Source organism: Anser anser, assembly GCF_964211835.1.
Source record: "Anser anser genome assembly, chromosome: 23".
NCBI lineage: Eukaryota > Metazoa > Chordata > Aves > Anseriformes > Anatidae > Anser > Anser anser.
Genome location: NC_139744.1, coordinates 222,103 through 247,295, shown reverse-complemented (window position 1 = coordinate 247,295; position 25,193 = coordinate 222,103). Strand labels below are relative to the sequence as shown.

The 25,193-nt window shown below is 46.7% G+C and overlaps 1 protein-coding gene across 1 annotated transcript in view; it reads left to right on the top strand.

The window, feature by feature from the left end:
- IGF2BP1 (insulin like growth factor 2 mRNA binding protein 1) overlaps positions 1 to 24,452 on the top strand; it is a 30,794-nt gene extending 6,342 nt beyond the window's left edge. Inside the window, exons 3-15 of the mRNA XM_083809398.1 lie at positions 15,681 to 15,729; positions 16,252 to 16,303; positions 17,542 to 17,605; positions 19,331 to 19,612; positions 20,341 to 20,475; positions 20,718 to 20,840; positions 21,356 to 21,491; positions 21,622 to 21,744; positions 22,055 to 22,171; positions 22,370 to 22,444; positions 22,799 to 22,930; positions 23,116 to 23,229; positions 23,822 to 24,452. Of these exons, the coding sequence (XP_083665524.1) occupies positions 15,681 to 15,729; positions 16,252 to 16,303; positions 17,542 to 17,605; positions 19,331 to 19,612; positions 20,341 to 20,475; positions 20,718 to 20,840; positions 21,356 to 21,491; positions 21,622 to 21,744; positions 22,055 to 22,171; positions 22,370 to 22,444; positions 22,799 to 22,930; positions 23,116 to 23,229; positions 23,822 to 23,914 (1,495 nt within the window). The 3' untranslated portion in view covers positions 23,915 to 24,452. The remainder of the gene's footprint in view (positions 1 to 15,680; positions 15,730 to 16,251; positions 16,304 to 17,541; positions 17,606 to 19,330; positions 19,613 to 20,340; positions 20,476 to 20,717; positions 20,841 to 21,355; positions 21,492 to 21,621; positions 21,745 to 22,054; positions 22,172 to 22,369; positions 22,445 to 22,798; positions 22,931 to 23,115; positions 23,230 to 23,821) is intronic.
- Positions 24,453 to 25,193: the final 741 nt, after the last annotated feature.

Sequence of the window (25,193 nt, the reverse complement as noted above, 5' to 3'; positions counted from 1 at the left end):
TTAATGATGCCACTGGTTTACAGCTTTCATGGCAGCTATAATACTCTAGAAATGGGGCCATACCTGCATGGCACAGGGAGAAGTGGGAGCTTAAAGCAACTGCCCAGAGAAGCACCTGGGGGATGCCAGTGTCTCCCCCTTCCCCAAAAGTGAGGAGGACAGCAGATGAGCAGGAGGAAACCCAAATAATTCAGGGGACCTAGAAATGGAGGTTGCAGGTTTCTTTTGAGGAAGAGGCATTTTCTAGAAGTTGCAGAGACATTTCTGGGGTTTCACCAGAGAGGAAACTTTCAAAAGTTTTAGGTGAAAACTCCCATTTTCAGCATGCCTGAAGGCATTTAATAGGAGCTCACACCTTCGCTTCAGCTAAATTGCCAAATCCTGAGCAGTGTTAATGCATGCAGCCAGCTGCATCTTTCAGTTTGTGTGTGAGGGGTTTCCCAGACACCAAACAAACCGAGCTAAAATAAGGGGGGTGGGGTGGGGGGGAGGAAAGGAACAGCAGAGTTATGAGTGCAAGACCCGTCCATCCTCCTCACTGCAAGGTTTATCACCAACTGATGGTGCTGAGCCTTTGTGCACCTTTAAATTCTTATTGTGCCCAGTGTGAAGTACTCAAATGTTGTGGAAGAATCCTTCACTGAATACCTGCAGGTATTTAAAAACGCACTTGCTCAGGGAAGGAAAACAACCACAACAACATGCAGGAAAACAACTAGCATGGGAGAAAAATGCCTCAGAGATGGCGGTAATGTCCTGCAGCATTCTGCCTCTGCTTGGGATTGCTTTTACCTGCTCCACAAAGTGTTGCAGAGGCAGTTGTGGGATAGTCTGCTCAGTGGGAAAGTTTTTCACTTTTTTTTTTCCAAGAAGTTAGAAGCCCAGACCTGGGCCAGGGGTATGTTTTTCTCCTCTACAGTACTCTGTATGTGGTTTTATCCTGACTGCTTTCCCAGGTCAACTGGTCATTACCAGCACATGGGAATTTAGTTCAGAAATCTTTGCTGGACTTATACCTGACAATTGCCAGCTTATCCTAGATGTTGTGGGGTTGGGGAAAATTACAGAGGCCTCCTCTTTTCCTTGTTTCTGTAAGTGGTGCTGTGGGTGTGCATATGCCTCTCTTCTCTGTTGCGTGTTTTCTGTGATGTGCAAGCCATTCTGCCTTGAGCAGCTTTGAAACCTGTTTCCTGCAGACGGGGTGGCTGGGGGAAACACTGAGGGTGGCCTGGGATATCTCCTGGGTCCCTTCCCACCTGAGTTGTGCTGTGAACCTAGTGAAGATGTGTCAGACCAAAGTGGGCTGGAGGTTTTATACTGCTTGTGTATTGGTAATGCCCCTGTGAAACTGAAGTGTTTCTCTATTGGAAAGTTAGTGTCAGGTGTTGTTTTAAGCTGTTTTTCTTAAAAGCAGAGTGTGTATTCTTCTGATTGAATAGCCTACTGAACAGGAGTGGAAACCAATTTGCCATCTTTTTTATGTCCTGTGTCCATAGCACACTCTTGGAGATGCCGGAGAGGTCTTCATGATCCTAAGTATAAGGATTAAAAAGAAAAAACATGCTTTAATTGAAACCTGTTCAGTTTTCTCTTCTGGACGGAGGCAGCAATGAATGGGGCTTTCTGCAAAGGGTCTTGAAAGGGTTGCAGCCCTCTTCTGGCTTGATGCCACCATGCTGACTCCTGCCAGCCCTTCCTGTAGGGGACACTGCACAATCTTTCCATATTTCCTGGGGTTTGGCTTCATTTTGAATGTTGTGCGTGACACTGGCATGCCCTTGACTTGTGGACAGGAGGTTTTGCAGGGAGCGCGTGGTCTCTGTGGGTGGCTGCTGGCTCTCAGGAGCTGCAGGTTCTGTGCAGGAGCAGTTTCTGGAGCGGGACTCTACCAGACCGCGTTTCTGTAGTACTGTGGTTTCAAGGTGCCTGGGGTTATCCCAGTGGTCTGTGTGTGCCGTGGAGGGCTTCTATGCTACTTGTGGTGCTTTTGGGAAACCATCGGCTACCACTCACCCTTCCCTGAACTATTGCCTCTGGTCAAGCCTTCTACAGCCCCTGCACTGGAGCTGCTCCCCAGCATGGCTAATAAACCTGAAGAGCAGAGGACACTTCATTGATTCTTGCTCAAAGTGGACCAGGACCTGGCAGAGCCTTGGCAGAGGGGGGCATTACTGAGCACAGGGCAAGAGCAGTCAGGAGGGCACTATCAGAGCAGTAGCACAAGCACAAATGCACCCCCAGCCTGCTCTGACCTCCTGATGCCAAAGAGCAGGGGAGTGCAGCCTTCTCAGCAGAAAAAGAAATAATAAACAAACATAAAAATCTGTCCATCTGTTCCTCTCAGAGGAGCCCTTGTGATCCATCAGGAAATGGGTCATTTGTTTTATTGTTACTGACACTTGGGAGCTCTGACATGGTCAGACCTGAAACTTCACACTTTTCTGGCTACCTTAATTGTCTGGTCCTTATGCAGGAAAACAGTTTAAGGACATAAAAATGTAATCCACCTGCATCTGCGGCAGAACTGGGTCCGCACTTTTTCAAGAGTAAAACACCACATTGAGTTTGCTGTGCTATGAACACAGTATGACTATAATAAAAGTAGCAGCAACCTCATGCACCAGGAACCACTCTGAGCTGAGAAGGCTCCATGCAGAGCACAGCAAGATGCAAATCCTGCACCATCCAGGGGGTGCTGTGAAGTGTAAACAGCACTGGAGGTTACAGTGAAACTGATGTGCACAAAAAGGAGAAAGTTTGATTCTGATGCAGGTCCTGCAGCAGCTTCCTTTTACAAAGTAGAAAGTGTAGCTCTTAGGAGAGCAAACTCTTGTACTGGAGTATAAAATGGGAGGATGAGGATCTTGAGCCAAATAAAAGGAGATGGGAGAAAATGTACTCAGAGCCAGATTTTCCAAGTTGTACTTAATCATCTAAATAAAAGCTACGTTTTCAGATGTGATTAGCACCTGATATGCTGAGTACTTTTGAAAAATCTGACTGGTGTAGTTTCTTCTTATTTTATTATTGAGATTTTGATCCACTAGCTCTGCCAGTTGATGCATAGGAGGTTTAAGCGGTCACTGTCCCACCAGGTCCTGTGTCTTCAGCCCCTGGTGCTGCCCCAAAGTATCTGAGGTGGGGGATGAATGCCATCCATGCAGACTATCAAATCTAGAAAAGTTACTTGTCCCCCTGCTCTTGTGCTTCTAGCTGTGTTGAGAACCATTGCATATAGTGCTTGTGCTGTGAAAGGCTTGTAAAACTGGGAATTTCAGTAGCATGGTTCCTTCTGGTGAGTGTGCATTGAAAATAAATCTGGATTTGTGGATTAAATGCGAAATAAGGGACACTAAGTTGTTGCACAGGGAGGTGGGGATGATTCTCCCGTCTAGCTCTCAGTTTTCTCTGACGTGTCACCTACAAAGCATTGCCTTTACTTAAACTCTTTCATGAATCAAGGCTGTGGGATCAGACATTCTGAATATGTTGCATGCAGAGAACTACCTGCAGGTAAATGATAACTATATTGTAATATCACAAACAATAAGCAGCTTTTACCTGAGGTGCTGGGAAACACTGTATTCTCAACAGGAAAGCTAATGGGGTGGGATGACCTCTGCTGTTCTGCCTTATATCCAGGACTGTCAATCTTATCCAAATTATTCCTTGTTTAATATTGGTCATGTCCAAGCAGGCTTGGTCACCAGAGTGGGTAGTAGTCGTGTGTACACACATTTATATAAATATACGTGAGAATGTATGTTTTCTTCGCTATGAAGACACTAGCTTGTGTTTTGTGATCTCCTGTGGTTCAAGCCTCTGGCATAAAAGTGTATACAAATTGGTCAAATGAGCAAAGAATAAAAGAAATTTGTGATCTCCACTATAATGAAGAAGATGTGGCTGCTATACTCTTTTTATGGAGTTGTTTGTTAGGGTGTAATTTCATGGAGAGCCATGAACCTCACATAAATTTTCTGCTTTTAGGCTCTTATTCACAAGTCTCCTAAGGACATGCTTTTAAACAGGGAAGTCATCTTTTTGAAGTTAATGGGGCTGCTTCTATGTTAAAATGAGGCATATGCTGAATTTGAGCCTAAGTATAGAACTTTATATGAACTTTATATAGTCATTGTTTAGCGTTCAGTTACAGCTGAACTAATAACAAATTTCTCTGACATCTGTAGCCTATTCTTGATTATGGCAAAGATGCAAAGTAGCTGTGACTTTTATATTTAATACTTTTTGTGGAGAGTGAATTTCTGCAATTTCTTTAAAACTATAGCTTGAATGAAGAGTTTGCATCAATGAGTTTTTATCTGTCTTGTGATATTGTTTCTGTGCCTTACTGGTTGCACATGCCTGGCGTGAATATTTGCACAGTGCAAATTTTATATTTAGTTTCCCCAAAGTTGTTCATGCAACTTTGAAACCTACTCTCTGCTGCTGTTTGTGCCAGTAAAACTTGACTTGTGAATGTTTATGGAAGGCAGACAGGAGAGAGGGCATGAACATGTCTGTGGGGAATTCACGTAGGAAAAAGTCCAGATCAGATATTCAGACAGCTTTGTGCTGGATTCCCCTAACTGTGCAATGAATTTATTTGGTGTATGTGTCAGTTTGGCTTTTAATGTTGCCTATGCCAAAGTAGTACTGGTGGGCTTTAAATGGCTTTGCTTAGGCATCCCTGTAATAAGATGAATGGCAATCAAGTAGAAAAGCTTTATTTTTGCTGTTTTCAGCTCCTGCTCTGTCCTACCCAAGCTTCAGATTTTTCCTTTTCTCCTCTCAATCCTGACACTCTTGCTGTAAAAACAAAACAAACAGAAAAACAACAGGACTAACAAATATAAGATGGCTTTCCCTATCTGGAAAGTTTACATTTCTTCTGCTGAATAAATTCTTCCAGCTTTGGGAGAAGGAAGAAGCCAGAGTGGTTTAACCACCCTGTTGTTTAACCTTCTCCCAAACCATTTAGATACCTAAGGAGGAACCACAGCAAGAAACCAGAACATGGCCACATACATGTAGACTCTGTGGGTGCCTCTGGCTTCTCTGTGAGTTTATTGGCATCTTTCCTCCTGCTCCCAAAGGGTGATTTTTGTGGGCTCTGCATGGGAAATCTTATTTTTTAGTGAGAACCCTAGATCATGTTTTCTTGGAAAAGTTTTGCTTTGCTCTCACCTCCTTTCTGAAGAGGAAATACAAGAGAAAGGGAGTGTGGCTTCAACCAGATTTGGTGAAGAATTCTCCTATTTAAAATTTATGTTGGAAATGCAGGAAAAGAAGTCCCACGTGTACTTTGTCATATCAGTTTTTCTTCTCTTTACCTTCCCTTAGAAAGAACAGAAGCATTTTGATTTCACTTGTCAGTGGAAAAAACATAATACTTTTAACCCAGCTCATGCTCAACTGTAGTCTTGGTACCAAACCTGCTCTCATATTTCTCTGTCTTCCTTGCTTGTCTGATCCCTGTACGCAGACCCATGAAAACTCGAAGGGGCTTTGGGAACTTCTCACAGGTCTGTGTCAAACTTCACTCTGATGTGATGGGGGATGTGATGAGGGATGCTCACAGCTGTTTTGCCCTCTACAGGCTGTTGGAGGTCTGAAAAAAACACACCACCTCATCAGCCAAACTGGGAGGACTGGCAGGCCTGAATATGGCATCGCAGGTTTTAACTTGAGTTTTGGTAAAAGATTCTCCACCCTTGAGTTAGGTTCATAAGATAGCATAATCTGTGTTGTAACTTCTGGATTCTCACTAGACTCCCTTGACAAGTTCACTTTGATCTTTGAGATCTTGTCTGTATGCAGTCATTACACTAGTTTAACCTGATTTAGCTTGAAAACAGATTCAGTGCCATTGGCACAGAGCCATGCATGGAGACTCTTATTGATTTTTGTTGCAGCTTTCTCTGACAAATCTGTACCTGCCAGCATGAGGGATACAGAACTGTGCCCCCCTCAGGGAGTATGGCGAAGCGAAACATCAGCTACTGCTGTACTGCCACAACCCTCAAACCTGCACGCGCCTGTGCTGCCTTTTCTTCCTCGTGGCACAGACCTCCATCAGAAGTACCCCCAAGTTCTCATGCAGTTTTGCTTCCTCTTCCTTTCTTGCATGGTACTGGTGTGTGCTTAAGCATCTGAAGTTGTGAGGAGCCTGAATCTTTGCAGCTTCCCTTAGTTGCAAAAAAATAGCTCAAAGTACTCTGAGCCTGCAGTAAGATCTCCAGTAACAGACCAATACCCCACTGTCCTTGGTGGACTGGGAAGCACAGGAAAAAAAAAATGGCCCTGGCCACTTTCTCTGAGCAAAACTATATGAAACTGGAGTGACAACTGTCAATCACCTGGTAAAGATGCTTAAATATAAAGAAATTAAAATGGTCTGAGACCCACCATAGAGCATGTATTGATGGGGTTTGGGGTTCCCACTGACATCAGCTGCATGGGGGCTTCCCTTGGCTGCATTGCAATGTTTGTACTCAAATTGAAGCAGCCCCAAGCCCACAGCACCATTAGAGCCACTGGAAACCAGTTAGAAATGCATCCTGGGAACTGGAGGAGGGCAGATGTGCCCTCTTGTGGCGAAGAGAAGTAGATGACACCCAGTTGAAACCTTGGCCCCAGCACACCAATGAAGGTGGCATTAAAGGGAAAGGGGTTGGTGTGACCATGCTGTAGGTTTCACACCATCTGAGCTTTTAACTTACGCATTGTCAGATTTGAGGGGGATAGCAGGAAACATGGTAGGCTGACACGTGTTGTGTTGGTGGCTTGAGTCAGAGCTCCTGGAGGCACGTGGTTGACTGAGAATCCACGCTTAGTATCTTTTCTGTTCAAAATCAGTCATAGTGGGTAAAGAGAGATGGTCTGAAATGTGGTGTGAAACTGCAGGTCTCAAAAAAAAAAAAAAGGCAGCATATACTTTACCTCTTGTGTGCTTTTATTTTTATTTAGGTGAAGTTGGAAGTGCTTGCTTCAACATTTTGAGGGCATGCAGATGATACCACATGTCCCCTTGCCCTGCTGCTTTGGCAGATGTTGTATTCTACTGTTCTCCAAAGTAATGGTCTCAGAAGTGCTTTGAGATTCACAGATGAAAAATGAGTTGTGGAACAAGACACACTTTCTGTCTCCTCCCCCATATGTAATATCTGCAAGACAATATGCCTTTAAGCATTGTATATATTGGCGTGCTTGTAGCCCAGCTAGTTCTTGATTGATGCCAGTACGAGCTCAAGGGCCAGATTTGATTAAGGTTAGATTGAGATTTGCAGTTTTATATTTTCTTAAGGGATGAAAATCTCTCAACTTGTTTCACTGGCTGCTCAGTGAAGTGGGACTGAGCAGAGCCATGGTTGGAGTCTGCTGGGAAGGAACTAATGTATTATCCTCTGCCTGTTTGTCAGAGGCAGCATGTCCTGGTCAGTTTTGGAGCTGGGTTGCCAGTTGTGGGGGCTTACAAAATTTAGCTGGGTTTGGCTTTGGGTCATGTTCATAGCATCAGAAAGAGCTTTTCAATAAATGGCAACTTGCCAGCAAATTAGAATTGGAAGATAATGGATGCATTGTATAAAACTCATCCATCTTTCCTCTATTACTTACTGTTAAACTTGTCCTGTCTGCAGATACTTGATGTATTGATTTAGCAAGGACTAACCCCAGAAGTCTGGGGGATGATTAGAGTCTTCCTCTGGGTGTGCAGAATATAAAGGTTTTTGAGATTTCTTGCATCTTTTGAAGCATGAGGTGTTGACTCCTCTCGAAGGTTGACACTTAGCTGAGTGGACATGGCATGTGCTTCGTGCCAACACCATCTACCTGGGATCAGTGGGGAAAATGGAAAGGTAGCACAGCAACTTTGTAGAGGAGGGAATTTAAGAGTGTTTTTTTCCAGCACTGGGCATCAACCAATTCTTCCCCTGCCTGAGATTCAGCAGTTCTTTAAAAAACAGGAATGAGTTCTTTTGGTCTTTCAGAGGGTTGTTCGTGGACAACTTCTCATTCTCAGCAGCTCTCTGAAAAATCTTGTCAATTATTAGGTATGATTCTTTGTGTACAAAGCAGTTCCAAAAAAGAGCTAATGGGGTGAAACCAATTAAACAGATTTATTAGTCCAGGATCAAATTCTGTTTGCCGAGATGATTGGTGGAAAGGTTTATCATGTTCTGCTTGCTTGTCAGAGATAACTACTAACCAGGGCAAGTTGGTCTGTATGATATTCGTGCATGGAGGATGCATATGCATTTCTCCAAAATCCCATGGCAGGTTCACTTCTGTGTTCCTACAAGAAGCTGAATGCCTTTGTTGACTTCCTAAAAGCACGATCTCAGAGGGGTGTTTTGGATCATTTCTCTTGGCCTCATTAGCAAATCTTCAAGGGATGAGCCAGGTTTTCTCTCTGCCTTTTATTTTTTTTTTGCTACTGCTGTTTTAATGTTGTCATATATTTGCATATTTCTTTCTCAACCTCCTCTTCCTTTTATTCCACCCCCAAATCTCTCTCTCTAGTTAGCCACCCTGCAGCTCTGGCTTTGCTCTTGCACACACAGCTGGAACTCTCATCTCCTGCCTTAGCTGGGATCCCCAGCTAACAGCAACCACTGGCTTCAGAGTTTTTGCCACCATGTGGTTTGTGGATACGTTATTGCTTTGTGAGGTTTTAGGGTATGAGGACAAGCAAGTCACTGGAGTTGGAAAGAAGCAAGATAGTGGCTCAGAATAACACAAGATGGTTTTAGAAAAAAGGGTGTGATAAGAGATGTGTGTATCGTGATGAAGGATGTTGCAGTGAGTGAAGTTTGCTTCACTGATTACATTAAACTAAGGTCTGGGAGAAGGTGTTGGAGACATGGAGATGGTTTTCCTTTTGCTCTATGGATGTGTGTATAACTGTGCCTCACCTGTCCAACTTCACAGTCCAGGTCATGGTCCAAGTTCACCTCAGTTAGCAACTCCAGCAGTGAAGCCAGGCTTTGAATGAAGGGGCACAAATGTGCACACGGGAACCCTAGCGACGCTGCTACTGGGAGATCCGTGGTGGAGAGCAGCACAGCCAGGAGAGGGCAGTGATGACCTTAACTCTGGCAGAAAAATTCAGCGCTGTGGAAAAAATGCCCTTAATTTGAGGGTCTCCCAACACGTGTCTCCCCCCCCCACTCCAATCCAGATCTGCATTTTTTTTTTTAGCTCATGTGCTTCAGTTTAATACACTTAATGTTTCATCTTGATGTTAATGCACAAAACAAATACAGTGCCTCTTAATCTCAGAGCTCTGAATTTAGGCTTTTCGCAAGCTCAAGGGAGGACTTTCCTCTGGTTCCTTCCCATGCCCACATTCCTACCAAATCACAGAGGCTATGAAAATTAAACCTGGACCTCCTGCACCTCTGAGAGGTTTAGATTCAGAAAAAAAAAAAATCAAATATCTGCCTCTGGGTAAGTATGTCTCAAACTTTAGTGATTCTGCTTCCAAGTAAGGAATTATGATCTCTAGGCTTGCTTCAGCATCATCTGGTGAGTTTTTCCTCTTGCCTTGCTGATGCGTGCCTTGTCTCTCTGGAAGTCCATGTGTCAGTGGGTTTAATAGTACAAGAACTGACTGGCATGTGGGGAAGCTGAGAGCCATGTTGGATTGGAGGGTGAAGCAAAAGATAACAGGCAAATTGGCTGAAGCCTGGAGGCCGATCCCACCTGAGTGGGTGGACAGCTCCCGTGGTGCCATGTTGTGCTCAAAGGCATGATAGAGACCTGCTGTGGTCTTTGAGCAGTTACCTCCTTTTCTGCGCTTTTGTTTCCTTGTCAGTGAAGTGAGTGTAGGGATGTTTATGTCTGACAACTACAACTTTTCTCTGAGTCCCTTGGCAACATTTGTGTCTTAGCAACCACATTTTCCTATTTAAAAATGTTTAAAATGTTAAAAAACAACAACAACAACACATTAAGCACAGGATTAAGTGTTTTCCTGAATCAAAACTTAACTAGATAAATGAAATGCTGTTAATTGAATCAGGGATGCACTGTGTTTTCAACCCCCAAATTTGCATAACATTTCCATTTGATTGAAAAGCCCTCATTAATGTTGTTCAGTTCTAGTAGGTTCTCCCAGTGTCTCTGTCTTTGGCCATTCTCTTGCCTTTAGGAGTTCCAGAAATGGTTTCAGTGGGAGATGGTCACGCTTGGTTGGTGTTCAGGGCTGTGAAGAGCCTGGAGCCTGGCTATACTTTGCTGGAATTACTCGGTCCCTCAGTGCTATTGTGCCCTTAGTCACCTTGGCTTTGAGAAATATGTGGTGAGGTATAGAGAAGATCCAGGAGACATCAGACGTAAGGGAGATGCTGTAGCCAGTATCACACAGAAGCCATGTCTGTTGCATGTGCAGCTCTGGTGTGTCTGTGTAGCTCGACCCACCATTACTGACACTTTAATACAGACAGAGGGTGGAGAGAGCATCAGGTACCATGGCAGGGGGGTGAGAACTAGATGATCTTTACGGTTCCTTCCAACCTAAACCATTCTATGGAAAGCAGCTTTCCTGGGTGTTCACTGCCATACTGGTCGGGTGCCACCTCCAAGTGCTTGTCCCAAGACAGCCCTGTGCTTCAGTGTGACCTGCCGCAGACCACGCGCTAGTACCCACCTCGTCAGTGCATGGCATCAGCATGACAGGGCTCCTCCATACACTCCCCACACCAAACCCTCCAGCTGCCTCCTGCAATGCTCAGGGCTAAATCACATTGGAAATCAATCCAAATCCCTAAGTAGTGTCCCTGTCTGCAGCGCGAAGTTCCATGTGCTGTGAGGGGGGGAAAGAGGTGCGTCTGCAGGTTCAGGTGGGGAGATGAGGGTGTTATTCTAACCTCTGCTGCTGACCTGCACAGTGGCTGTGTGGGTGCAGTGATGCTCCTCTCCAAACATCCAGCTCTTCCCCCTTGAGGGAGAGACTGTCTGCTTCATCTTGGTTGGAGCATGTGGTCAAAAGTTTATTGGGAGGAGGCAGAAGCAAGTCTCACTGCAGCTCCTTGCAGAAAATACATGCACCTGTGCTGGCAACGCAGCAAGGAGCAGCTCTGCCCCTGAAAGCATCCCCATGAAAATACCCCACAAAGCTCATGCAAAAGTGAAGGGAAACTTTGAGCAAGAAAGGATTGTACCAATTCTGCTTTGCCATCGCTTGCAGCAGCCAGCCCCATCCTCCTGCTGGCGCCCAGCCAGGCTGCCTGCTTGTAACTAGCTGGTGCCCTTTTCTTGGGTCACTGCCACTAGTGCCGTGCCAGTCCACTCCAGGGGAATTGCAAGCAAATTCTTAATTAAGTGGGAGGCTCTGGCCACCCTCTTGAATGCCAAGGGAGATCCCGACAGCTGAATCTGCACTGGGATATTTCCCAGTGAAATTTAAAAACAAACAAACCCATCTAATTTTGGATTGTTAACAATGATTCTGCCTGCGGTGTGATCAGGGTTTTCTGTGAAGGACACAGTGGATACCAGCACTGTGTGCCGAGTGGGATGTGCTGCCCATAGTAGAGATGCTGTGCGACTCAGAGTGCAGCTGCTGCTGTGGCACTGACAGCCAGCAATGCGGTGTGAGTAAGGAGGGCTTTGGGTGTGTTAAAAACAGAGCGTGGTTTCCACCTGGTTTCAGGACTGTCAGAGAACAGCAGTGGGTATTTTCTGAATGAACAGAGCTCTTGTTTTGCTGCCTCTTCTTCAAAAAAATGATCTCTGCATTGGTTTGTCCATTCTGGAAAAGAGGTTGCTGCTGATCCACTTTGTTTTTGAACCATGCAGTCTGTCCAGGTGCTGTATTGATAGGCACAGTATGAGAGGGCAAAAAAATCTCCGTGGTACTGAATATTTCAGGATAGTCCATACCTTTTCTGGACACTCCAGGTTGCTTCAGGACTCTTTGCTCCATCTCTTTGCTTTTGCCCCCCTGTGAGGTTTAATCTGGTAGTGTGTTCAGCTCTTGAGAGGGAGACAGTTGAAGGAAAAACCCAGGGAAGACTTTGACAGAGTACATCATGATGTCCAGGAGTCACAAATACTAACCCAACTCCATAATATGGAGCCATCTTAGCCTCCTCTTACAGCCTGGTTGCATCAGGGTGGGTTTTTATTTTTCCAGTGAGCCCTATCCACAGCTCAGGAGGATTTGTGGAAAGAATCAAGCGTTTCTGTTTGTGATTTCAAAGATCTTGGTCTGCCTCCTGATTCCTCGAGAGAGCCAGGATGTCTGTACTGGGCTGCCAGGCAGCTTTGCAGGTTTTTGAGGGCTGAAGAACTGACATAGTTGAATGCTAAAATCCCATTATCACAAATAGCAATATAGGCATGAAGCAGGAGGACGGTGACACTGGGATCCGTTCCTGGGACTCACATTTCCTCTCCCCTTAGAGCCCTACAGCTGTTCGCCCTCCTCTTTCCTTTCCCCATTTTTTCCCTTTTCCTTTTTTATTTAATTATTATTTTTATTATTTAAAAAGCTACCAGCACACGGACAGGAACTGGCCAGACTTGCAAATAGACATTTTTACCAGGTGGTTTGCTCTGCATCAGATCACCCCAAAGGTTTTGGATGTTCCTGCTTTTGGCATAAGGCAAGCAGCACAGCTGGAGGCCGTGGGGACCTCCTGCCATCTCATGCCAGGTTTATCGGGTGATTCCTGCCTGAGGGATGCAAGCACAGGTGGTGCTACATCTTTGTGTTGTACAGAGCCCCTGAGCCAGTCCCAGCTTGCAGCTGAGGTTGCATGCACTGAGTTAGATAGCTGTGCAGAGGGAGGAGCTCCCTGGGTTTGGCACGTTATGAACAAAAAGCTGGGAATCACCGACAAGCAGAGTTATTTATTTGGAGTAAAGCTTAGCACAGGGCAGAGGTTGGAGGGAGCAGAACCAGGCTGTCGCATTCAATGTTCTGAAGAGTGACATTCACAACAGGGTTCAACATACAGTGGGACCTGCTTATAGTAAAACAAATAAGATGGATTTATTTATTCATGACTTCCTCTGTAATTCTAACCACAGCTACTGCCGAGGGCTTGGAAGGAGCCAAATCCGAGCAGGAGCGGCTCTTCAGACGGGGTGATTTCCACCTGCTGCAGGGAGAGTCCATATCGAGCCAGAACCTCAGATCTGAGTGAAAGGCGGATGGATGCAGTCCCATTTCCACCTGCCTCAGCACAGGATGGGCACTGCAGCACTGATGCCACAAATATTCAGGGTGCTGGCTCCTTGGATGGACATCTCTGCAGTTCTCAGTGCAGGAGGGCATGTGGGCTCACAGGAACCTGCTTTGTGTTTTGCAGCTCTGTCAGTTGGGCTGATAAAACTCATCTCTCTATCCAAGCATGCCCTTGCTGGGATTTAATATTTGTATAATATTATATTTATATATATATAAAATAATAATATTATATATAATATATATAATTGCATATTATTATATAATATTATTTGTATAATATTTAATAATTAACAAAAGATTCTTTTCTCTCCATGGTGCATTTGATTCTGGTCACAAATACGAAGAACGCATGCTCTGCCTGTGCAAATGCTTGTAGGTAGCTAGGTGGAGAAGTTTCTGTGGCAGGGGTGGGTGGTTGGAAATGTAGTGTCTCTGTCAGTTCAAATTCTTTTGTCCCTCACTGGACTGTGACATTCTTTGCATTCTGAATTTCTTAATCTCTCTCCTATTCATTCTGGGATGTAGATGAGCATGTAAACAAGAGATCTGATTTCTTAGTGTCTCTACGGTCCCCTTTTTTCCTGCACCCCTCTGCTATACCTTGAATTTTAAGGGTTTGGGTTATCTGTTCATGTCCCCCCCCCCCCCCCCCCCCCCCCCCCCAGTTTGCATCCATAGTAGCAACAAAATTTGGTGTTTCAGAGCCTTGCTGATGTTTGAGCTGATGAGAGTGCTGATTATTTATGTATTTATTTCTGTGCTTCATTAGGGCTTTCAGACAGCAGAGCAATCCCACATCTTTCTGGATATTCCATCCCTCCAGTATGAATCTAAATGACTTTGGGAAACATCCAAAGTTGATTTGTTTGAAACCAACCAAACCAGCCCTTTCAGGCATTTTGATATGTGTGAATTTGAATCTGCAGAGTAGATCGGAGGATGAGCTCAAGACAGATGCTTTTACCTGACAGGATAAAGGCGCTTATGAGGAATCTTTACCTGCGTGCCTAAATAATACTGATTGCTTTTGACCTTTTCATGCTGAGACCAATTTATTCTCATTGATGAATGAGCTGGGCCACCTTCTGAAGTTGTGTAATTAGAAGAAAAAAAACCTAGAATCTCATTTTCTCTCCATTTTTGGACTATTTCACACATTCACAAATACTTTGGATTTGAAGTTTGGGTCCGTGATGAGCTTGTCCAAGTGTATTTACCCAAAAATAGTGCTGCCAGTGCTGAGCTGCCTGTGATGGTCATGCCATTTAATCTCCCTTTTCTTTAGGGATCTTAAAGTTCCATGTTCTGCTGAGCAACTTGACTGGGTATAGGGGTAGAGGCTTTCTCCCACTGCACTTAGACGCTCATTTCAGATTGGGCCTTTAAATTAGATGCTGAACTTTTAGAGGGCTAAAAAGTCAATCCCACAGGGTGTTTTGCAGCAACATAAGCAGGAGGCCAGCAGACATTTGCACCCTTAACTCAACTCTGCTTGGACCAAAGCTAGCCGTGTTTGTGCATTTGCCCTCACAGAGCTTCATCCTCCAAGGGTGTAAGCAGCACTGGGCACCTAAGGGTGTTACTGCTGTGAGATGAATGTCTCACTGGGTGTTGTGAATTAGGAAATCGAGGAGGCTCATCTGAGTGCTCTCCACTTCCCTTTGCTTGTGCACAACGTGTTTTCTTCTCCTGTGGGCTACCAACACTGTAGAAGGTGGCAAAACCATATGGTGGAAATATCACAATGGTGAAGAAAAAAAACCACATTTCCTGGCATTTACTGTTAGCAAGGGCTCTTGGGGTACCAGCAGCAGCAGTTTGTGTGCTGGGGCTGGAGTGTCCAGAAGGGCTCACAGCTGCCCTCAGCTGTCTGTGGCAGCTGCTGGGTGAGGAGTGGGTGGCAGGCAGCAGCACCTACAGGGTAAATTTGACATCAGAATTAAAAAAAAAAAAAAAAGTTTCTACTTTGGGAAAAGTTAGGTTAGGAAGAGCCAAAAATTTGAGTGGAGAAGTGGCCTGAGACTAACTCGGATGCTGGAGCTGAGTTTCCAGATGCCATGGCCATGCCCTGGAAGCTCCCTGCCAGCATTTTCTGACATCCCCAGAGTCTCCCCTTCATGGCCTGGATTTGTCTCCAGTGTGGGGGGCAGGTTAAATGAATGCATGGTTCCCTTTTTGCTTTCTAATAGTTGTAATTAATCTGTCAAATCTATGCATTTCTAGCTATGCCCTTGTTACGGCTACAGTCAGTGCAGAAGGGTTGGGTGGATTTTGGCATCTTCTTCTCAGTAGAAGCTCACAGCATATATCTAGCACCTACCAGGCAGTAAAGCAGGGTGTAATTAACCAAACACCATCAGAAACCCTGGAAGCATGTGGGAATGCAAAGCTTGATTAAATACATCAATGAGGAGAAGTTCAATGTGAGATGGATGAATTTCTGACACCAAATCTGGTTTTAATTGCTTTTCATTTATTTCAGGAGCCGGAAAATTCAAATCAGAAACATCCCACCCCAGCTGCGATGGGAGGTAAGAGGGGCAAGCGGGGAGAACAGCACAAGGACTTGCCGCTAAGAATTTTAGAGCAAATTTAAGGCGTAATTCCCCCACAGGTTTCTGTACTTGGGATTAAAGCTGATTCATCCTTTTCTTTGTTTTTATCTGGGTCTAATTATACTGGATCCTTGTGTCCACATCACTTGTTCTCTTCTGCTACAAGAGTAAATTCAACTGGTATAAGCAATGTAAGCTACATCAACAAAATCCCCATTTATAATACTGTTATATGATTTATCTATTGTAGGAACAAAATGGATCCTTTCTTCCAGCCAGCTGCTGGGACTTTTCCCTGACTCTTTTTTCTTCCTCTCTGCTCCCCACAGCTGGTTCTGAGGCCCGTTGACCCATTATCCTGGGGCAGACAGGACCTTTGTTTCTCAAATTGCTTATACTATCTTAATGTTTAGAACTCTGTCTTTATTGATTGATTGTATTTCCTGAGTCTATCCTGACTGTCCCCATGTAATGTGATTTTTTTTCTCTGTTTTCCAGGTCCTAGATGGTTTGCTAGCCCAGTATGGCACTGTAGAAAACTGTGAACAAGGTAATGCTGCAAAAAGAAGCCAACTTGGTGTTACTTAGGTATTTTCTGTCCTGCCTGTTTGGGGCAGGAGGATGGAGAGGACAGACACGTGCTTTTTGTTTGTCAGCTGTATCCCTGGCTAAAGGTGTCAGGAGGTCTCAGCCTGGTCACTGGGTCCTCTAGTTGTTGTTGTTATCACTCTCAACCACTAAGAGGCAAGTCCAGCAGAGGCTGTGGGTAGTGCACATGGGTCTCCCTCACAGGTTACTGGCCAGCATCATTCTGCACCCTTGGGCCCCCCTTCAGTGAGCCACAAAGGCTGCACAAATGTGGGCCATCAGCAGCTCCTCCAGGGAAGGTTCAGGATCCTCTGGAGGCTGGTGAAGGGACTACTGTCTGTGCTTAGCAGATCTTATCTCAGTCTCTAATGGTAATCAGTTGAGACAGGAGCTTAAATATTTCCCCAGAGATGCTTAATGTGTGTAGAGTTACCATAACCCTCCTAGATATAGAAAGGAGGGCTGGGGGGTGCAGCTTAGACAATCCCTGGGCTCCAGCAAGGGGTGGCAGGAGAATGGATGGAGCTGGCTTTGGCATCTTTGCTGCTTCAGTGCAGAGAGCAAGGACAGCCTGAAAAAGAGGAGGCTGAGGGAAGACCTCATCACAGTCTGCAGCTTCCTCTCGAGGGGGAGTGGAGGGGCAGGCGCCGATCTATTCTCTTTAGTCACCAGCGATAGGACCCGCGGGAATGGTGTCAAGCTGTGACAGGGGAGGTTCAGGCTGGGTGTCAGAAAGAGGTTCTTCACCGAGAGGGTGGTCATGCACTGGAACAGGCTGCCCAGGGATGCAGTCATGGCACCAAGCCTGTCAGAGTTTAAGAAGCATTTGGACTGTGCTCTTAGTCATATGGTCTGAATTTTTGGGTAGACCTGTGTGGAGCCAGGAGTTGGATTTGATGATCCTTGTGGGTCCCTTCCAACTCGGGGTATTCAATGATTCTATGACATACTGGTATCCTTTTAATAGAGCAGGAGGGGCTGTGCTGCCTGGGACAGTGTCCGTGGACGTTGTCAGTAGTACCAGTATGGCTCAAAACCTTGGACGATCTTCTCCTTTGCAGGAGAAAAATTTGTACACGTTCCTCACTGGGCTGGGACAGGACAGACCCTGGCCATCCTGAACATGGTCTCTCTGCTTTCCAGGTGTGCTTGGCCTGAGATGCTTGCATTGGCTCTAATTTCTGCTTCTTTTACTTGCAGTAAACACAGACAGCGAGACTGCCGTTGTTAACGTCACCTATGCAAACCGGGAGCAGACCAGGCAGTAAGTGCCCTGTAGCCCACCCAAGCAGCACAAGGCTGCCCTTACGTGGCATGCTGCTGTGGCTTTGTACCCTTTCCTATGTGCAGAAAATAGGATTTTCAGTGCTGGGAGTCACATTAACCCAGAATTCATAAACTTGGGGTAAAAATACGGCAAATCTTTGAGAAACACCCCGTTCCCTGATCTGATTTCTTTTTATTTGCCTTCAGATTAAAGCCCTTTAGAAGACATCCAAGTTGTTAGGCTTTTTTTTCCTGCAGTTCAAAGAGTAAAAACAAACAACCTTTTTTCAAGGAAAACACAGATTTTCTTGTATTCAAACGATTTAAGGAATTGTGGCTCCAGAAAAAAGTAATACTGAGGCCGAATATCATAGAAACTGGTAGGTTCCTGGGTGTGAGGCAACATGCATCCTCTCTGGCTAATGGTTGTGTCACTGGGAGACTTTCAGCTCTAATCCTTATCCTGCCTGGGGAAGATTAGGCTTTACACTAAATGCAAATGGAAAATTAGTTGGGTTTTCACCGCTGTGTTTATTTCACTTTCCTCTTGCTCTGATGAAGGGCTCTGGAAAGCTGTAAAAGTGATGGAATCAGCACTTTCCTCGGAGGACAGCCAGGAGGAGCTAATTGATAGATTTTTATCCAGGAAGGTTTACGTCACTGAGTTGGGCATGTCTCAATTGTGGCCACTGTGGTCATGCCACAGTCCCCAGGGACATTGTGTGTGGTCACCCCATGAAAGCATCTGCTTCCAAATCGCTGCCTGGCCTATAACGTTTCAACTGTCAAAGCTGCGGCCACCGTGAACTTGCTGTGGTTGTATGTGTGGCCGCACCAAAGCTTCACTGGAGCACAACCCTTTAGTTGTACTTTCTGTAATAGCATGGGACAGAGTCCAGCACCACGAAGGGATTGCTCCCATGCATAACCAGTTTGTCCTGTCCAGTGTCTATCTGCACTGGCACTGTGCTTTGCACTTGGAAATGTTTTGGATTTCCCTTGTTAGGAAGCCTGTAGCAAAAGAGCTTTTTGTGAGTAGATTAGCTCTCAGGTCTGCAGCCTTTCTCACCTGCTTTTTTTTTTTGTGGATGCATACACTTTATCAAGTGTTTTCCTCTGGAGCCTCCCCATCCTGCAGGGATGGGGCTACTAGTCTCTGTTCAGCCAGTTGCAGTGCTTTGCTTAGCACCACCACCAGGAGTTGAGTCACTGAGTTTCTGGAAACCTGCAGTTTGGATTGTCTCTGTAGAAACCTTGGGAGGTTAGAAGGAGAGCTGTGGGGAACTGTGGCAAGAGCAGTCACTTTGCTCTTGCTGCCAGCCCCATCTATCGACAGTTTACAGCTCTTGCAGCCAGTACTCAAAATCCCCACTAGGAGATGGTTTGAAATATTGACAAAAAAATAAATAAATTGTAAGGCAGAGGAGACCTGGAAATCACTCCTTGCACCTTCCTGTCCTGCGTCCATTGCTCTAGTCCCCTGACCCAGGGTTGGGTGCTCGGAGAGAGCCCTCTTAAAACATTTTGCCCTATCCAGGCTGGGTGGAAAGCCCTGCCAGGTCTTCATGGCATCGATGGCTTCTCAATGCACCATTCCCCATGCTTCCTCAATGGACATTTGGTGCCAGGGAGGGTTTGACCTGTTTTGGGTGGTGCTGATACGCTGCTGCTTGGGGAGGGACATCCACCACCCCAACCCCTTCTCTCCTTGCTTGTCTTCCAGAGCCATCATGAAGCTGAATGGGCACCAGTTGGAAAACCACGCGCTGAAGGTCTCCTACATCCCTGATGAGCAGTCCATGCAAGGGCCGGAGAATGGGCGGCGGGGTGGATTTGGGGCACGTGGTGCCCCCAGGCAGGGTTCCCCTGTCACCGCAGGGGCACCGGTCAAGCAGCAGCCAGTTGACATTCCCCTCCGTCTCCTGGTGCCCACACAGTATGTGGGTGCTATCATCGGCAAGGAAGGGGCCACCATCAGGAACATCACCAAGCAGACGCAGTCCAAGTGAGTCTGTTCTCCTTCCCTTTCCCCGTGAGCTGGTTTGCACCTTAATTAGTGGACTGGTCTGCAGTGATTTTTGAGGCTGGATTTCTTTGTGGAGCATGGGCTATTGGAGGATGCTCTGGCACTCCTGCTGTACAGGGTGGTATGTCCAAGAGCCACATTCACATGCTGTTCCTCAGCTCTGCCTTCTGGTTCCCCACGTGTCTCCCTTTGCCAGGATGGCCCTGGCTGAATCAGGGCCCACAGGCTCCTCACTGCTGGGCAGCAGAGCAACTTCAGGGAGTGCATGGGGAAGTCACTAGTTCAGCTGGTCTCATTTAGCACAAGCCTGCTGAGCTTCACCTGCCTGCATTTGGCCTACAATCTTGTGTTGACTACTGCTCTTCTCCAAGGAAGGCTTTTTCTAAGACATGAAGTGATGGACAATGCATCCCATCTCCCAGGAACATGCTTGTTCCACCACTTAATCACTCCTGTTATTTAATATAAATAGATGCTGCTGCCTTATTTGGATTTCTGTGTTTTGAGCTTATAGCTACTGTGTCCGTGTCAAGTATTTAGCCCAGAATTAACTCCCCTTGCCTTTCCTGTGTGCATATAACATAGTGCTTGATCTTAGGGCAGTCTGCAGGGATGCTGGGGGAGTAGAGCAGCCAGCACTCACACTGCTGGAAAGCCACAGAGCCTCTCCCCTGTGCCCCACCCCAGCATTGATCCTGTGCTTGCAGGATTGATGTGCACCGAAAAGAGAATGCAGGAGCTGCAGAAAAAGCCATCAGCATCCACTCCACCCCCGAGGGCTGCTCTGCTGCCTGCAAAATGATTTTGGAGATCATGCAGAAGGAGGCAAAGGACACCAAGACGTAAGGTTTCCCCCTTCCCTTCTGTGCATGCATATCCTATCCACAGCTCTTTGCTGGGCTGCATTACTGTCTTAACACCTGGACCTGTGTGGCACTCCAATCTGCATGTTGGAGCCTCGCCTTGGGAGAGCTGGAGTACTTTGAGCAAGGAAACATGAATTTACCCTGTCACTCTGTAGTCAATCTCTCTTCTTCTGGCAGTAGTAATCTTTCTTTTTTTTTTTTTTCATTCCTCTCTCTAGAGCTGATGAAGTGCCTCTGAAAATCTTGGCCCATAACAACTTTGTGGGGCGCCTGATTGGCAAAGAAGGGCGAAACCTGAAGAAAGTGGAGCAGGACACAGAGACAAAAATCACCATCTCATCGTAAGGCTCCTTGCTGTCTTTGGGAAAACCAGGGCAGAACTTTTCCAGCCTGGGGTGGGTGGGAAGGGTGAGGAAGAGATGGATGATGTGATGAAAGTGGGCGAAGATGCCTGTCCATCACATGGGAAACCAACCTATGGCATGGGTACTTTTGGTTTCCAAAGCTGTCTTGAAAAATCTTGGTATTATGTTTTCTTTATTCACTTCCTCTTCCCCTCTGTGCTGCAGTGGCCCATAGGTCTGGCTGGGTTTTATAGCCAGTGAGAATTGTTTTTTTCCTCTTGAATTGTATTTTTGGGGAAGGCTGGATGGACTTCCCAATGCAAACCATTATTTTGGTCCCTGCTCTGACTGGCACTGGGGCAGGTGCTGCCTTTGCAGTGCCTGCTGTGATGATAGCAGCTAATCTTCCATGAGAAGGAAGGGAGGATGCACACACTGCTGGGAAGGCATGGCAGGGAGATGGTGCTGCTGCTTCACCAGGGTAACACTGACCGCCCCCCTCCCCCCATCAGATTGCAGGACCTGACTCTGTACAACCCTGAAAGGACGATCACAGTGAAGGGCTCCATCGAGAACTGCTGCAAAGCAGAGCAGGAGATCATGAAGAAAGTGAGGGAAGCCTACGAGAATGATGTAGCAGCCATGAGCGTGAGTGCAGCTCGGCTCAGGGACGGCAGCTCTGCTGGGCAGGGTTCCTGCCCTACCTCTCATCTGATGTGCGCTCTCTAAGAGGATGTCTTGGTAAAAGCAATGAGCATTTCTCTCCTCTCACCCTCAGCTGCAATCTCACCTCATCCCTGGCCTTAACCTGGCTGCTGTTGGCCTCTTCCCTGCCTCCTCCAATGCAGTACCTCCTCCTCCTAGCAGTGTCTCTGGAGCCGCGCCGTACAGCTCCTTTGTGGTACGTGAACACCCGGCAGCTAAAATCGCTCTTGTTTCCAGCTCAGAGATCTCCTCTGCATTGGGAAGATCCTTGCAATGAATGGGGCTGTGACTTTAGCATCTCTTGCTGTCAGCTGGCAGGTCAGGTCCAGTGTGGGTGCAGAATCTGGACCTTTAACTTATTGCAAATACAGCAGACAAAGTACTCACCCAGCACCATCGGGAGAGGCATAGCTGTCACTTGGGCTAGCAGAGGGGGGTTCAGGGCCCTTTACTGCCCAGATCCTCATGATGGCATCTGAGCCTGAGCAGTAACACTGTACCTGCAGCCTCCGGAGCAAGAGACCGTGCATGTCTTCATCCCTGCGCAGGCGGTTGGTGCGATCATTGGCAAGAAGGGCCAGCACATCAAGCAGCTCTCCCGGTTTGCAAGTGCCTCTATTAAGGTAGTGTCTCCCTGTCAAGGAGCTCTGTCCTGCCAGCACCTCTCACCAAGTGGGTGCCTTTCTGGTGGTGAAAAACACCTTAAAAGCCCAGGTGATGTGTCTGGGTGCCCAATCCTGCACTGCAGGGGAGGATGGCATGGCCATAATCCTGCCTGTGCAACTCCCTGCTGCAGTGACCGTCTCTCTCCTCCCCTCCAGATTGCACCCCCAGAGACACCGGACTCCAAAGTGCGCATGGTCATCATCACGGGCCCTCCAGAAGCTCAGTTCAAGGTCCCTCCCTTTGCTGCCATCACTGGGGGGGGGGGGGGGGGGAAGGGGTCTTCCAGTGCCCTCTTCCACTATCCCCTTCCCTGCAAAGCTGGGTGGGGAGGAACAGAACGGCCACCTCTTCCTGGTGTGCACTTGTGAGACTCCCCTGGACTGTGGCTTTTTTTTTTTAACACAGCACCAGCCCTTCTGGGGGCTGAGCTGATACAAAACCCTGAGGAACTGGGATTTGATTGGGATCTAGCATATGTCCCTGGTCCCCAGGATGGATACCTGCCAAGCTGGGTGCACTGAGGTGATGTGCGGGGATAGGACATCTTAAGCTGCACCTGATGCCGCATTCCTTCCCCTCTACAGGCACAAGGCAGGATTTATGGGAAGCTGAAGGAGGAAAACTTTTTTGGACCGAAAGAAGAAGTAAAGCTGGAGACACACATCCGGGTCCCTGCCTCATCTGCGGGGAGGGTCATTGGCAAAGGAGGCAAAACTGTAAGCAAAAGTGACATTTGGAAGGGGATGAGAGCATCGTGGGGTTGTGATGTCTCTGAGAGCGCACCCACTTTGTGCCAGCACCCAGGGGAATCCCAGTGACAGGTTTTCCAGTGGGATGGCTTGGGGGACATGAATGTTCTTCCCACACCATGCAACAGGTTGGTCTCTACCCTTCCGTGCAGGTCAATGAGCTGCAGAACCTGACAGCAGCAGAGGTGGTGGTACCACGAGATCAGACCCCTGATGAGAACGAGCAAGTCATTGTGAAGATCATCGGGCACTTCTATGCCAGCCAGGTATGGTCCTGGCAGCTCGGTGCTGGTAGAACCCTTAATGGCTCTTAAGGAGTAGTGTTCACCTGTATTTTCTCCTATAGAAGTTTTTTCTGCACTTAGCTGTTGATTTTTTTTTAATCAGGTGTCCATGAGCTGTCCCCTTTGCTGTGGGTGATGGTGTGAGATAGTGGGGGAAGGAGGGAGAGCTGTGGGCTTATGTGCACATGCATTCACAGAGTGTGATGTCCAAAACCCAACTTTTTGAGAAAACCATAGTAAAATACGAGAGGAAGGGATCTCCAGGAGTTACCTAGCCCACCCGTGCCACCATGACCAATTCCTGCCAGTATTTGATCTCACATGTTCTTGAAACTAACCAGCGACAGAGATTCCTTTTTCCCATCCCACTTTGCAGTCATTGTTGGGTGAAAAAATGTCCTGAACTTTTCTTGTGACGGACTTACCTGTGCTGCCCACATCAACATCTGTCATGACATGCAGTGCCGTTTCCCTGCAGTTTAACAGGACAGACAGGCAGGGGGAGAGCCAGGGAGTGGTGCTCTAACACCAGCACAGGGACCCTAGCTTCCCTCTTTGCTCTTCTTGTCCACAGATGGCACAGCGCAAGATCAGAGACATTCTGGCCCAGGTGAAGCAGCAACATCAGAAGGGACAGAGCGGCCAGCTGCAAGCAAGGAGGAAATAAGAGCAGCAATGACACCAATGTGAAAAGTGGAACAAGCCAATGCTGGGCTTAAGAGTGGCTGGGAATCAGTTACCATAGACAGACACAATTTTTTCATTGACTGGTTGACATTAAAAGGCAGTTTGATTGGCTTCCAGGTTAGAGGGCTAGGTTAAGAATCAGACCACGTAATTTGATCCATTTTTAGCTCCCCATGCCAGAACAGCTACTTAAATGAACTGAGAGGTGCTGCAGCGCACTGGGAGGACCAGCTGTGCTGCTGAGGCTGGAGCACTGCGGGGTGCCAGGGATGGACAGTGCAGCAAACCTGCAACTGCCACAGCACTCAGCCCCTCTTCTGGGTGCAACATTTGCCTTCTCATTTAAGTAGCTTTTGGAGGTACCACCACCACCCCATCCATCTCTGGCTCCCACCAGGGCTTCCCTGCAGTTGAATCTCCCTGTCCCTCCCTCCCTCTCCTGCCTTGGCAGCATAGCTGATGGATATTTCCAGAGAGCTTTTAAACTTTTTGGAGCATTTAATTTTGATTTTTTTTTTTAAGAAACTGTAGCAAACTTACCAACTCCCATTGGTAACAAGTTCCATTGCGAGGGGGATATACAAAAAAAAAAGCCTTAGTGCCAAATGGATTTGGATCCCTTGGGAGCTCTGAACCTATTGAATCTTAGGAACACCCAAGGGCAAGCTGGAGAAGTTCCCTCTCACCTGTGCTGTGTGCAGTGCCTTAGAAGCCAGGACAGCACCTCTATTTTCCAGGATGACTTTTTTGTTTCATTTGTTTTAGTGTTTCTTTTCATTTTAGGTTAGTTTACTTTAAAGAAGTTTCTTCTGAAGTCTTTGAAATAATGGCAGAAGTGGGATGTACAACTTTAGCAGTGACCGTTTTCTCAGTAATCTTAGCTGTGTAGGTGCCAACCTGTTCCAGAGATGAGGCAAACTGCATGGGGAAGGGAAGGGGTGAGGGAAGTGATTTGGTTTTCCCTCCTCCCTTCAAGCAACAGCAATAAAACAACAATAACTAAATCAAAGAAAACCCTGCTTGGTAGGAAGTATGAATTAATCTGCATCTCTTTAGTAATCAGATTATGTGAACTAAATGCATGCAGAACAGTTCTGGAGTTCAGGAGAAAGCCAAAGGGATTTGGGGGTGTGAAGGAGGACAGATCTTTAAGGCTCTGGATATATCAGGCATTGAAAAAGAGCCTTGGCAGACTTGGCTCTTCAGTCCAGTTTTGCTGCTGAACCAGGGCATGCGTTTGCCCTGAGATCTCTGGTATT